Raw genomic sequence first — 15,816 nt, 5'->3', positions numbered from 1 at the left:
ATGGTCTTCCTCATGCAGCAAGAAAGAACATCAGATTCATTTACAGTTGAATTAATTACTTTCTAAAAATGTAGAGACCAAAATAAGCAAGGAAGAAAATAAACACTGCAAGTCAAACCCACTTGTGTTTCACTCCAGTGACTCAACCCGAACTGTCAAAAGAAATTATTTCATTGAAAACCCTGATAATTATAGGGATAATTCTAAATTTACATAGCTTTAAATGTACCCAAGAAAAAAAAATGCTTTAAACCAAGATGACATTGTATAGGATGAAACAACTGTCTCATATGATGCTTACAAGGCTCTTCATAGACAGACAGTTATATTAGGTAGCAAAATTAACATTTCCTTATTTAGAAAAAAGGTCATAGTAGGTTTTTTTTTAAAAAAACAAATTACTTAAAAAAAAAAAAAAAAAGCCTTTTAGTAGGTACTGAAACCTACAGACACTATATGCAAGGAAGAAATTTCTACAACAGTTGAATTCGAAGAGTTAAATTGCCTAATATAGTTGGCAAGTAAGTGAACAAAAAAACATATAAGTCTCTAGAAAGTCTCTTATACTATTCTGTAAATTACTCCCTACCATAGCTACAGGAAGCTCCGATCTCCATTATATGTAATTCAAGACAACTGACATGTTTCAATAAAAAAAAAAGGCTCAATTAAGTGTTAACATTTACTGCTTATTTTTATTAGAAAAAAAAAAAAAGAAAATGTAAGTCATGGCACTGAGAGCAATGAAGAAAAGACCATGAAAAAAAAGAAAAGAAATACTACGCTTAAAGCAATATTTTTAAAAGTATACTGCTATACTCTATTGCAAGCAGTCAAGCAGAACTCCATTAATTTCAGAAGGGTTGTTCATGGAGATAGTAATAATGCAGAGGAATGTGACGATGCAAAACTGGATCCTCATGAAAACATACTGAACCTTTAACTCACTTGGAATCTATTAGTCAAGCAGTTCAAACTACTAACTCGCAAAATAAAGTAGCAAATCATTGTTGTAAAAACATCCTGTTTAAAACCTGAAATGGATGGAAATACAAACATATTAAAGATGAATGTCTTTATGTACTGTGAAAGATTATGTTCTGAGTGAAAGTAACACTTCAATTATGCTAGTGAAACACTAAATCCTCTATCACATAAATAACACTTAGCAGGGCCTGTATGTAAATTGCAGTGCCTGACAATGTTAGCATACACATTTGTGTTAGAAATGAGTCTACTTACAACTGAGTCTGCATCTGGACACTCCCTATTAAAAAAAATAAAGAGAACGTAAAATTACAAAACACATAAATGGTTTTATTCATACAGTCCCAGTACTTCCTTCCTTTAATAATTTCAGTTAATTTGGAACATTGTGTTTGACTCATTTGCCTCACAAAGTCTGTTAAAATTTTTACTGTATTATCTACACGTGACTGGATGAGACATAAAAGAAAAAAAAAACAAACAAAAACCTCTAAAAAAATTATGCTGGAAACTCCACAGAAGAAAAATTCACAATAAATAATGAAAAACCAAACTCATATCGTAGTGAAGACAAAAAGAATCAGTGGAAGGCAGGAGTTCCACATTCTATTTTGGATGAATACACTTTAAGAGTCAGGTCTCTGCAGATTATGTGCACAGTAAGTAAAAGTCACCAACGCTAATGAAACATTTTGTATGATAACCAGCTCTTAAAGCAATTAACACTATTCCTGAAGTTATTCAGATCTTTCCTCCTTGGGAATTTCAGTCCTAGTTCATGTTTGTTAAGTACAATTAGAGTCAAGCACCAGAAAATGCTGGAAAAACAAAAAGTATCCTAAAAAACCCTCTGAAAAAGTGTTTGATAGGAAGGTAGTAATTACAAAAACATTTATATATGTTATATTCCTCCGCATTAACTTGGATTAAAGCAGTAAGAGAGAATAAACAGAAAGAGAAGGAATTACATTTAAAGAATGTGGTAATGCTTCAGGAGCATACAGGCCCTCTCTAATCAGCACCTTGACAAATAACACTGTAAATGCAAGTGCAATTGAAAAACAGCATTTTGATGCAGTCAAATTAAAAACAAAAACAACTTAACGAAAACAGAGAAAAAAACAAACAAGCAAAACAACCAGACATGCCACAGAGCATAACGAGGGGAACAAAGATGCAAAAACACAGCTTATTTTTGTTGTTGTTATTGCTGTAGATGCTCTTCAGCAAGAAACATGCATATAAAGCTTACCCAAAATCATGCCACATTAATGCCAAAAATCAATGTTAACAACAGATTCAGGCAAATAAGTTCCAGATTTGGAAAAGATGCATCTTACACTATAGTTATTGTATGTATACTACACCACAAGCTTTACTTAACTAAGTATCTTAAGTTTTAGATCAAGATTTTAGCTCACAAGATTCAAGATAGATAACTGAGATTGAAATTTTAAATGTTGTACAGCTGATTAATGTAGCAAATCTTACTTTTGTGTTAGCTGATTCATTACTACTGAAGAAAATGCTTATCTTTCATTATTTCAATATTAATGGTAAGTGGACTACATGACGTTGGAGGCCTGCTTCAATCTCAGTGATTCTATGACTCTACGGTTCTATGACTCCCTGAAAGGTTAAATGGGTTAAATGTAAAAGCTACAGCATCTTTCAAAACAGGTATGACAATTTGCTAATATGGAAGGAAGAATACAGAATTCGGTCGAGCCTGTTATGGTACTGACAGTGAGATGAAGGATTCTGTCTTTTCTGAAAGGCTGCCCACAAAAGAAAACATGTGTGAGTCTAATCGTCCTATGTCTTATCTCCCCCTACTGGTTAAACTGATTTCAGAGCAACAGAAAACGCTATTCTGAACGCTACTTGGCAGCCTCAAGAGACAAAGTACCCAAAAGATTCAAAGTGCTGGTGAGGTGGAAAACAAAGACAACAGGTTTTAGATGGATGTACTTTTACACTGCTAGATGCACGACCTTTTACGATTAAAGGACCAGGTCATGCTTTTACCATGAGGTAATATATTTTGGAAAATGACAACTTTGCGAGGGAATCCATGGATTCTAGCTGATAACTAATTCAAACAGAATAGCAGTGAAACACTTGATTGAGTCTGTACAGCAAAACATAATACACCATACTGTGCATGACATTTACCTGTGCAAAAATACTGCTAGGTACAATGCCCAGTTTAGATGTCAACACTTCAGAGACTGATAAATTTCTCACATTACTGATAAATTGAAAAGCCTAGAAACCTGGAGTTACTTATTCTAGGTTTGGAAAGTCAGCTCTACACAAGCAAAATAAGCTGCCAGTCCAATTTAATATGAGATTAGGAAATGAGTTGACCTCTCTGAACAGAGAATTTTCTTATGCACAGTTCTATCATGCAGAGTCTGTAAGCAGAACATCAGCTGAAGACGAAATCAAGCAAAATTTAGACAAGCAATAAGGAGATGGTAAATGATTATTAGAATATTTTACTTAAGAACTTAATGGATCCCCTTTAACTTATTAACCAAATATTAAAATACATGATGTAATACATGTGATATGATAAATTAGGTATTAATTTTGTAAAAAATCTATGGCATGTGTTATGCAGTAGGTCAGTATCATGCACTTATACTTCTTTCTTACTAACCTCAGCATCTGTTCATTTTTGCATTGTGAGTAAAAATAGAAACAAAAAGTGTAATACAAATCAAGTTCAACTTCAAATTGTTGCAATAAGGAAACTCATTTTCCCATTTCAGAGTGGTTGCACCAATTTTAGTTGTCTGATAACATCACTACCTAATGAAAAAAAAAAAGGTCTCCCAGAAGGAGACAGACATACTATTTTTCTATGTTAAATATAATGTATTTGAGAAAAGGTAGCTTTTACAAAAGCATTCTGAACCAAGAAAATTTTCTTCTGTTATGGGTCAAGGATACATTTGAGACAAATGATTCTGGAGCTTCCTGATCTTTACTGGCTCCAGAAAGTAAGTCTTAAATTTTCCTGGAGGCAGGTTAAACGTATCTGACGAAGAATGAATGGAAGGAGATGCTTGGTTTGCAAGCAAGTTAATGCCATACATGACAAGAGATCAGCTTGTGTAATAACTCATTTAGTGGCAGGGTTTTTTTTGTTGTTGGAAAACTACAAAATTCAATCATATAACAGTATTCAAAACTCAATATGCAGAATCACAACTTTGTAATTAGGTAAATGCAAAGAACGAAAGGCAAATGAATGAGCATACTGCTGCTCAAAGTTGCAAGTCCAGCATCCCAAAAATGTGTAGTAAATCACTTTTTACAGAGATTATAATTTCTAAAACATGTACAAAAACTACTTAAAACACTAATATAATCAAATATTTATAACACTCTAATTTAAGTATTCTAAACTAAACCGTAAAAAAAATCCTCATACTTTGTAATTGTATTCCTAAATTTTTGCTGACCAAAACCATACTGTATATATTTATCTCAGCATTTACTTCAGCATAAGAGAATACCGAAGAGAGTGCAGAAGAAGGACTAAATCACAGAATGGAAATACAGAGGGATGACTTAAAACATGTGACAGCCTGGAGCTTTAGTTACATCTTCACAGCAAAAAGAAAAAACACCGTTTTGAAGTACATAACTGTTAAAGTTAAACACAAAAAGAAAAATATCTGTAGGACACTTCATACATGTAAAAAATCAAATCTTAGGTAATTAATTTTTTCAGCACTTAAAAAAATTAACTTAAAAAATTGTTTCCTTAAAATAAAAGCTTAAATAGCTACAAAAATTGTGAATAGCTATGACATTTTCATATTGTCAGAACTCTTCTAAACATGTTATAACACCAACTTTCATTAAACATCAGCTCACTCCATACTTGCACAGGTTTTCATGCAAGATAGAACTTCAAGCTGGAAATACACTTACACAGATTCAGTATCTTTTTCTTTTTTCATTATTCCTGATAAACCAAAAGGCTTCCTCTTCCTTGGTTTTATTCCTGCAAAACAAAGCACTTACCATTTAAAGATCAAAGAGAAGGCATCTAGCACCACCAAACACTGGTGCTCATCACTATGAACACCTTTTGAACAGTGATATAATGATTCATACAAACAGACAGTGATGGAAGTTGTATCGCGCGAAACAAAGGAAACACAAAATATCTGTAATATTTTTCCCATATGCTATTAATAAAACACAAATAAAAAAAAAATATCAAAATACAGTTAAGGCAACACACTGCTACTGTACAATTCTCAATGTTCAGTACGCTAGACTGTTAACTCTTTTACAAATGATTGAATCACAGAATCACAGAATCACAGAATTGTAGGGGTTGGAAGGGACCTCCAGAGATCATCGAGTCCAACCCCCTGCCAAAGCAGGTTCCCTACAGCAGGTCGCACAGGTAGGCATCCAGGCAGGTCTTGAACATCTCCAGAGAAGGAGACTCCACCACCTCCCTGGGCAGCCTGTTCCAGTGCTCCGTCACCTCACTGTAAAGAAGTTCCTTCGCACATTTGTGCAGAACTTCCTATGCTGCAGTTTCCGGCCGTTTCCCCTTGTCCTGTCTCCATTCACCACTGAAAAGAGTCCGGCCTCGCCATTCTGCCCCCCACACCTTAGATATTTATAGACCTGGATCAGGTCCCCTCTCAGTCTTCTTTTCTCAAAGCTGAACAGACCCAGTTCACTCAGCCTTTCTTCATAGGAGAGATGCTCCAGGCCCTTCACCATCTTCGTGGCCCTCCACTGGACTCTTTCCAAGAGATCCCTGTCTTTTTTGTACTGGGGAGCCCAGAACTGGACGCAGTACTCCAGATGAGGCCTTACCAGGGCAGAGTAGAGGGGGAGGATCACCTCCCTCGACCTGCTGAAGGTCTGCTAGTTTTGAAGAAAGGGAGTCTACTCACAGAAACTCAACAGGAGCTATTTCTCCAGCTGAACAGTTGTGGATCAGAATCATGGACAGAATACCACTTGGATCAGAAGCCAAATCTGCCTCTATCAGCAACTGCACTTCAAAACCCAGCTCTTACTTCCCTGAATGACCCTAGTTGCTGCAAGCCACCGATTCTCCTAAGAAGTAGGATCTTTGTCCCATAAAAAAGTGAACATCACTTGGCTTTCCTGCTTCTGCTGACCTCATGACTTTCCAGTGCTGTTGCTAGTACTGAGTCTGGGGTCATGCCTCCCCTCCTGTCTTTTTTGTCTCACTTTTAGCATGGTTACATATACCTAACTGCAGTACAGAAAAAAAGTTTTTATTCATAACCATTTAACATGCTAAAATCAAAACACATTTAAATATTCCATCACTGCCATTTCTGCTTCTCTCCTTTTTTTTTTTTTTTTTTTGCTGCAGCTAAGTATTCTGTCTCACTTTAAACAAAATGTTTAGCTAAGTGCAAAGATCAGATCCAATGAGTCTACAGTTTTGTTTTGACTTAATACACTGCCTGCACCAAACTTTTGAGAAGAAAGGTGGACACAGTTTAGTTCCTAAAAATTTTAAAACTGATAGTTCAAGTGTATCATTAAAATAACATTAAACTTTCCTTCATAGAAATACACTACAAAAGCTGCTCTGAAAGTAAGGCCCCCTATTTAATGTTGCTGTTCCAGGATATCAGAGGCAGATGCTGGTGGTGTCAGTAGAGGTTGAACCCACTTACATTCATTGACACTTGCTGAACATTTATGGTGATCAAATAGTGAATGTGAGGACAGTGAGGCAGTGCATGGTGCATTTTGGCAGTGGCAAATGGGTAACCAACACTGGTGCAGATGCTTACAAGTGTAGCATGCAGGCTCATGTTCATCAGTGGTGAAAATGCATAGCTAATAGGTGTGACTCCTGAAAAACAGTGTTCGGTAGCTGAGAATTTGCCAAATCAAATAGTGTTACAGTGCTCTTCGTGTCTGATGTAGTTTCCACGGAGATAAATCGGAGGCATTACTTTTGGAGTGACTTCTGTAGCAGCACATAAGGAATCTCTCCACTCCTGGAAAACTTATGGGTGCAATACTTCAAAATTTCTGAAATCAGGTAGCTGCAAACTTAGCTGTATCTTATGTTTCCACAGGGGCACAGATAGCTCCAAAATTATTTTAAAATGTTAGTCTGACATTCATATCCAGCTCAAAACAACAACAAATAGAATATCGGAATTGTTTCTTGACAGGGATTCCCATTATTTCAGTCAAAAAAAAGCTTTAAGTCTCAGCTGCAACCTTGGCAACTTCAGAACTGTCGGCCAGTACAGCTATTCTGTCAGCTCCTCTGCTCCAAGACTAAATACATATGCAAATAAAACAGTTCTTAACCACTTTAAACAATTCCCTAAGTAAAATAAGTTACACCAACAAAGGAAGGATCTGCGACCATAACACTGCATTAAAATTGGTACAACAAACATGACAACAATGGAAAGAGCCTGAGCCATATTTTGACACTCGTAAATTAAGTTACACAGACATAACTGAACCAAATCCAAACCTCTCAAAACATAAAGTCTTAGCAAATGTACATTTATAATAAACATTAACATTCTCTGACAATGATGCATTAGGCTTATAAAAAATTACTGTAGGTCTTACTTTCTTTTAAATTTGTTTCTCAAAATAACAACTGCTTTTTAGCCTGCTAAAATACTTTCAAGTTAAATACATTCACAAGCCATTTACCGTTTGCTCCTCAGTTTCAGATACTACGTACTGCAAATAACTGCTAGAATAACTCACCTTCAACTGCAATGGATGTATTACATTCCTCAAATTCGATAGGACCTTAAATAAATTAGAATGAAAATAAACATTAGATTGAATTCAATTTCAAGTGAAAGTCAAACACTAAAACATTTTATCCACTGCTAATATTTCCTGAAAACATTAGATAATCTATTTAGGATTTTAAATGGTAAAGGAAAACCTCAATGGCCAATGGTCAAACAGTTGATAAAATCTTACACATAGTGCATATCATTAAGTATTTTTACTCCTTCACAGTGAAAAATTATAATTCTAATGCACGCTGTCCAAATATAATTTAATATCCCACATTATTACAACCAGGTTTCCTTCTCTAAATCCAAATTGCATATGAAACATAGGATCAATATAAAGCTTTAGATTTATCTTCTTTTAATAGAAGAGCTATGCAAAGAAAAGTAAAAAAAAAAGAAAAAAGGATAACTATAGCCCTAATCTCGAGGTTCACATTCTTTTTAATTTATTTCCTCTGCTTCTTCTTCGTAGCCAATTACCCGGACAATTAGAAGGGATGTAGAGAATCTTAAACACCGCAACAAAAACAAAAACTTCAAAGAAATCACAAAGACTGAACAAGATAAAACAAAATAAAATCAGTACTGTTTAAGTGCAGTATCTAAGTTCACTAATTTCCTGTTATATTTGACACAAGGTGAAAGACAGGTGTCATTGCAAAGGGCAATTTTAACCCTCATTCCTTCAATCAAGCTAAGTCTAGAATTTGTTTAGCTCCAACACAGACCATTTTAGGAAGCTGGGCTGGCAGAAGAGCAATGGATTTCAAAAAGACATTGGCAGGGGATTAGAAAGAATCCCACCAGCACTTGAGCTTGTGTTAAGAAAGCAAATAACAACAAGAATAGGGTCCGTGGGCCACGCTGAAAGAGCAGGCCGCAGCTGCAGCCACAAAGGTGAAAACAACGCTAAGCACAGTCACACGGGACACGCATTATGGAACAGTGTGCTTCCAACCCTGTAAGGCAGCCAGTCTTTCCTTTTCAACCTCTTCTCTAATTCTATTTACCAGCGCTGCTCTGAAAGTAATGCCTCCTATTTTATGATACTGCCCCACGATGTCATGGGCAGATGTTGGCGGCTTGTCAGTAGAGGCTGAACCTTCCCACCAATATTCCATTATGTGTTGTTACCATGAGGCAGATAGCAGCAGAGGGACACTGACTAAATGGTGTCAATGAATTCCTCCATGTGGAAAAAAATGGCACCCACTGACATTCATTGACACTTGCTGAATGTTTGTGGAGATCAAACAGTGAATGTGAGGACAGTGAGGCAGTGCATGGTGCATTCTGGCAGTGGCAACAGCAGGTCACCCACACTGGTGCGCGTGTTTACAAATGCAGCATGCAGCCTCATGTTCATCAGCAGTTAAAATGCATAGCTAATGGGGACTCTTGAAAAACAGTGTTCTGTGGCTGAGAATTTGCTATATCAAATAGTGTTATTGTGCTCTTTGTATCTGTTGCAGTTTTTCATGGAAACAAATATAAGGCACTACTTTTGGAGCAAGCTACATATTTCAACACTGCTGAAAGGGAGGCTGAAATGTTGAAAATTTTGATTAAAAGAACTGGAAATAAACTGATTCTGAAAACTTCATATATAGAAACTGTTTTCACTCCTAACCCTAAACAAATGTGACAGTAAATGCTCCAATTTACCTTTTTAATGAAATTAATGTTACTCTAGAACACCTGCTAGAAAGCCAAAGGCTATGCAATTTTCAGATGTTCACATAAAATAAGAGGTGTGCTTGCAAGCACTTTTCAGTGTTCTCCCTGGCACACTTTTCAAAATGAATGTGATAATTCTGAGTCTCAAAAAAAATAGTTGATATAAACAGATCTTAGAAGAAAGATGAAGAAGTTTGATTTAAATAGTACAAGATAGCAAATCACTGTGCTGCAATTAAAAATGCCACAATAAAAATTAAAAAAAAAAATGTAGCTATGAATTAGAATTGTGAATTGCACAAGAACTTCTTTACAGTGAGGTGACGGAGCACTGGAACAGGCTGCCCAGGGAGGTGGTGGAGTCTCCTTCTCTGGAGATGTTCAAGACCTGCCTGGATGCCTACCTGTGCGACCTGCTGTAGGGAACCTGCTTTGGCAGGGGGTTGGACTCGATGATCTCTGGAGGTCCCATCCAACCCCTACAATTCTGTGATTCTGTGATAAATATTCCAAATTCCTTCAAAGCTCATCCTTATTTCAGGTACCTTTTATTTTCACTCCAGCACAAGCAGAAAATAGAGACTAATATGTTGAGTGTTAAAACACATTGAAATTATACACATTTGTCTCTAAATGTAAATTTTTATTTCAGTTTGTCAATGTCTTAATTTCAAGAGATACTTGTGCTTAGTACTTAGAAACGTTAGCACTTTAGAAGCACTTCCCCTAGTTCACATCAGTCTTTCAACAATGTGTGCTTTCTTTACATGGATTACTGTAAAAATTGATTTGAAATATTTTTTGTCATTTAAGAACTGTTGCAGACCGTAGCAAGATAAAAGTGCAATGAATTTTGGCAAGCAGACCTTACAATGCATTAAGATCTACACATGGAATATTAAATGCACTTTCTTCCTAATGATACCAGCTGGATTTATGTTCCCTCAAGATTCTCCCCACATGCTCATTCCTTTCCCTGCATCTTCTAGATGCTTCATTGCAAGAAGATAAAATATCTCATGAAAACAGCTTTCTCTTACAACAAATTGTTTGAAACACCTGAAGTTCTAAAGAAACATTTAATCCTAACTTACTTTTTCTATCCAGTTCAAATTCCTGTATAGTTCTTCATTGTTTGGAATTTCATAAGTTTACAACACTCGCGGATATCAATAATGAATCCACAGACTAACAAATAAAGGTTATCGTTTTGTTCCAGTATCCAAGGATGTTTGCTATTTTTTAATAATTTGTATTTAATCTGCTCCTGCCATGTACTGTTTGCTGATAGCAAAGGCAAGCAAGGGCAAATTCACACATTTGCGTTTTTGAGCAGAATACTGAATTCTGCAGTAGCTCTAAATTTTCAAGTTTTCATTCTCAAGTTTTCTTTTCAAGTTACAGAACTTCAGATTTCTCAACAGTTCTGTTCCCTATATGCCTGCTGTAAAGAGCACACTTTGCCTGGGGTGTAGTATTCTTAAACCAAAATAACATTTCAGAAATAGACATTTAATGTAGCGCTCCATGGTGAGCCAATTTAGAAAACAGAATAGCTGTGATGAGCTTTTGGTAGCTAGAAAATAGTTGGAGTTTCTTGTGAGCAGATGGCTTTGAGCCAAAGAGGTAATAACACTGTCATCCAGCTAGAAAGCAGTGTGTACTGTGGCTGCACTGTCTCCCACTATAACTAGATGCAGTCTCCAAGCCAGACAAAAGGTCGTATGCACACATTGCTATGGAAGAAAAGCATCAATAAGAATTTCAGAGCTTTCTTAAGAACACCCCAATGTCTACTTTTGTCTATCTGGAAAACAAAAGAATCTGTGCCACCACTACAAAAAAAATTCAAAAAACTTCCTTCTCTGAACAAGCAAATCCTCTAACTTTCTAAATCCTGCTTTCTTAATCATTAGTTAATACACTCAAAAAATTGATGGAGATTTCCAAGTAGATGTAGTATACAGATGCATGTTAAAGCATGAAAACTCACGTGCTGGTATGACAGTAACCTTCACAACAGCTAGATGGTGATGTGGATGCACAACCACTTTCTCAGGAGGAAAGTAGTCTTCTTAATGTACTTGTGCCCAAACACTGAAGCACAGACAACAGGTTAATTCCAACAAGTATTTCACCCCCAAACCCATATGCCTGACTTAACAGCACGGATATTTCTGCTTACGGAACCTAACACTTCACAGTCTAATCTGTGAAATTTCCAAAGGAAGGATACCAACAGACTTTCCACTGCAACATCCAAAGAAAAGCAGTCATTTAACATTTAACAGGTATTGGTGATGACAGAGACCAAAGCCATACCCTGAAGCCGACATTTTTCTGGAAGTCTCAGGAATGCTTGCCACATGATAGCCCAAAGCATTGAAAAGAGCTTTCTAGATCTTACTAAACTGCAATAATAATGATAATAACCTGCAGTACTACAATCAAAGCACAGTGATTTCCTCTGTTCCTTTTTACGTAAAAAGAAAATAATGTGAATTAGAAGTAAGCCTATTCTCCAGCACAGCATTAGAACTAAAGTAAGACTGTGACAATCAAACATACATTTTAAGACATCTTAAGTAAGTAAAAATTAACTGCTAAGATCCAGCCCACCTTTAACAAAAGACTTTGCCTCAGTGTTCTAGTTTAGAAATGACTAGGTTAAGGTTCCACATAATTTTCTTGAAGTCTAGTCTGCCTGTTGCTAAGCTGACAAATAGAACAGTATCTCAGTGACTTAAGTATCTGAAATACCTGCTCAGAAACTTTAAAACTAATAGGCTTATTTGATACCCATATAGAGGGTAGAAAAAAAAAAATATGTGTTGCCTAAATATAGATTAGCCTTTACAACGGAGATATGAATATCCCATGGGATTTCAATCTCTTAAGAATACATAACCAGCTACCAGGATGGAAATGAGAAATTAGTTCCTACAATGGAGGGAGCCAGAAAATTCAGTAAGCTACTGTAATTGTACATAAACGTTCTCATGAAGCATTCTAAAACATTTTCAAATCCAAGCTGCTACAGTTCACAGCATGCCACTTGCAGGAACAGACACAGATAGGCAGAAAAGGCAAATGGGCAACAGTTTTATAGATACATGGAAACAAACAGCTGCTACTTGACAAGAGATTGAAGCAAATAAATCAGCAGTGCATCAGTTCATCCTGTTCACTGGCTCCTGAAAATGAGGAGGCTATGGTTTGCTATAATAGAAAAGCATAATTTGAATAAATGGACATTTTCCATTTTAATTAACAGCTTACAGCAAGTGACACTAACATAAATTCAGTAACAGTCTGTAGCTTGGGATGCATCTCCTAACCTATTTGGAAAACATAGGTACAACTTTTCTTGTTACAGGAGGCATGTCAGTACAAGAAGTTTGCATGAAAACAAAAAAAAAAAAAGTGGATGGCACACACTACAAAGATACTTATGTTATCCAAAGACAAATGGGGAAAATGTAATTATGCTGATGCAACTGCACTGTTAAGTACAATGTAGTACCTACTGCATATTTAGTTTCTATCTGTGGGAACAGTATTCTCAGAGTATACACAAGGCAACAGCTGAAGAGGGTTTGTTTTTCTAAGTAACAACCTTCACACCTAGATTTATCTACAAAGTAATGCTAATTGTTTTGAATACAGCCATGTTCCTTCTTAACTACCTCGAAAGCAGTCCTAACACCCTACATCTATAGCATAGAAGGAAGTAAAACTGGAAAAATAAAGGCTTTCCTAAGATTGAACAACTGAAATCATTGGTAATTTGCTTAACAGAGATGAAAAATTGAGAAAAAAACATAGAAAAAAAAAGAAAAAAAGAAAAAAGCTTTATTGTTTGGATTCTTAAATAAACAAGGCAGGTACGAAAGCCAACTAGTATCATTACTAGGAAAGCAAACAGTATTATGTCATACTCTGGTAAAGAGCCCACAGTAAGTATGCCAATGAACTGGAAAATCCTGCCAAGCTAAAAAGGTAAACAAATTAAGCAGTCAACAAATCATTTAAAAACAGTTTTATGCTGGTATCTGATTTTGAAAAGACTCCTTTCTAGTTGAAGAAGGCTATGCCTGGCAGGAAGAAAATCCTCCCCACTGAAGCATGTATTTTTATTAACTACATTTAATTTTCAGTAACTCAAAACACTCAGGCATTTAAGAAAGTAAAAAATAAATTCTGCCCTTCCCCCCAGTCCAGGAATCAGTTTACACCCACGCATGCACATATACAAACATTAACGTATCTGTTTCAACCAAAAGCTTTTTTTTAAAAAATGTGTCAATCTGCTCTTGTAGTTACAAATATACCAACAAACAATACTTTCGTTTTTGAGAAAAACAGAAGTTTTCCCCTTTGATAGTAAATCATGCATGAAGGGAGCACAATTTTTAAAACTGCATATGCTTCACATACTGCTTCAAATGGCAAAGCTTTGCGTGCCTGGCCCAGCGCCAGTTGACAGCTCAGCTGGATATCAATGCACATTCTGACCCCCCTTGCAGCGTGTCACTTCTGAATTGTTTCCGCAGTAGAAAGTTTATTCAACCTCTCTCTCAAATTCAGTGGACCGACCATCATTCTGCTATTTAATCATAGCAGAAGAGGTTATTTTTCTGACAGCACTAAAGCCAGAGAGCAATTCCTAATGAACAGCTTGATACAAGTGGAATTTCGACTGTTTTAGCCTCAATTAATTCTGCTGTCAAAACAAATGACTGCTTTTAGTGTTTAGATGTTAAGCCGCATCACAAAGGTCAATTTTGTATGTACACAAACACATAAGCAATCTTTTTCTTGCCATTATCTGATCCTGATCCAAGCTTTCAAATTTAGAAGCCAGGAAACCAAGAAATATTTTTTCAACATTACAGTCTCTAACACCAACTTCCCTTTTTTATTACCCTTTCCAGAAAGAGAAGCATTTTTCTGAGAAGATAAGGATAATTTTATTTTTCTGCAGAAAGTAACTTCTTACACTAGAACTTAAAAAAAAAAAAAAAAAAAAAAAAAAAAAAAAAAAAAAAAAGCAGCAAAGGAGTAAAACTAAATTAAACACAGCCTATTCGCAACAACGCATCACATAAAGATGAATGGCCTTTGAAGTCAACACCTATGTACAGGCAAAACTAATGCTTCCTAATGATTTCCATGGAAACTACAGCAGATATAAAGATCACACTAACAAGTGTCTACCTGACAGAGCAAATTCCCAGCTACAAAACATTCATTTTCAACACTAGCACTAGCTGTGCATTTTCACAAGTGATGAACGAGAGCCTATATGCTGTGCTTGTAAAAATCTGCACCAGCAGAGATGAGCACTGTCTCTGCTGCCACTGACTGAGCTAATTGAGATACTCTTCATTTCATGATGTGACGGCTGTGCGTGGCCATTCAGAACGTGGCTTGCCTTTCAAATCACTGTTACTGCTGTGTGCTGAAACACTGTCCATCATTGTGCTCACATCCACTGTTTCATCTTCAGAAACATTCAGCAAACATCGATGGATGTCAATAGGTGCCATTTTTTTTTCCACATAGAGATATTCAGTGATACACCTTTGCTTCATCCACACTTCCATGCTAGATGCCATTTTGTCAGAGTGCCCTTCTGCTGCCACATGTCACGTGGCAACAACGTGTAATGGAATATTGGTGGGAAGGTTCAACCACCAACATCCACCTCTCATGAGGTGAGTCAACATCATAAAACAGGAGGCATTACTTTCAGAGCAGCCCTAGTATTTATCACAATAGGAAGTCTCAAGCAAATTTTAGTTCATGGATTTGGTCAACTATACCTTGCAAATGAAGATAAATGACTTAAAATAGAAAAAATGGCCTGAAAGCAGGCCAGACTAGAGAAAATATTGAAATAATGATGACAGCCATATCCTTAAATCTAATTCTATCAATAATTTATATGCGGTTTTCACTACAATCACTGAATGTTTTACTAGTTGTTTTTTTTTTAATGTCCTCAGGCTCACGTATCAGCTTAGCTTTCTAGAGTTGCTTAACACTTGACTGAATCCAATTTTTTATTATTTTGAAAAAAAAAGAAAAAAAGAAAAAAAGAAAAAAAGAAAAAAAGAAAAAAAGAAAAAAAGAAAAAAAGAAAAAAAGAAAAAAAGAAAAAAAGAAAAAAAGAAAAAAAGAAAAAAAAAAGAAAAAAAGAAAAAAAGAAAAAAAGAAAAAAAGAAAAAAAGAAAAAAAGAAAAAAAGAAAAAAAGAAAAAAAGAAAAAGAAACCCCAAAGAACTACAGTAGAATGCTAGTACTTCTTTCTAAAAAATAAGACAGCTGTCAATGACAGCACA

General features: G+C 35.9%; 1 protein-coding gene across 1 annotated transcript in view; it reads right to left on the bottom strand.

Annotated features, from left to right (window-relative positions):
- The window catches only part of FCHO2 (FCH and mu domain containing endocytic adaptor 2), a gene marked incomplete at both ends in the record, with an annotated part of 91,068 nt that overhangs the window by 37,513 nt on the left and 37,739 nt on the right, over positions 1–15,816 (bottom strand). The window contains 3 exons of the mRNA XM_079548277.1: positions 1,243–1,267; positions 4,936–5,008; positions 7,756–7,800. Coding sequence (XP_079404403.1) covers positions 1,243–1,267; positions 4,936–5,008; positions 7,756–7,800 — 143 coding nt within the window. The remainder of the gene's footprint in view (positions 1–1,242; positions 1,268–4,935; positions 5,009–7,755; positions 7,801–15,816) is intronic.

The sequence above is a fragment of the Tetrao urogallus genome (genome assembly GCF_951394365.1).
Source record: "Tetrao urogallus genome assembly, chromosome: Z".
In the NCBI taxonomy this organism is placed as follows: Eukaryota; Metazoa; Chordata; class Aves; order Galliformes; family Phasianidae; genus Tetrao; species Tetrao urogallus.
This window is presented reverse-complemented; position numbering and strand designations above follow the sequence as displayed.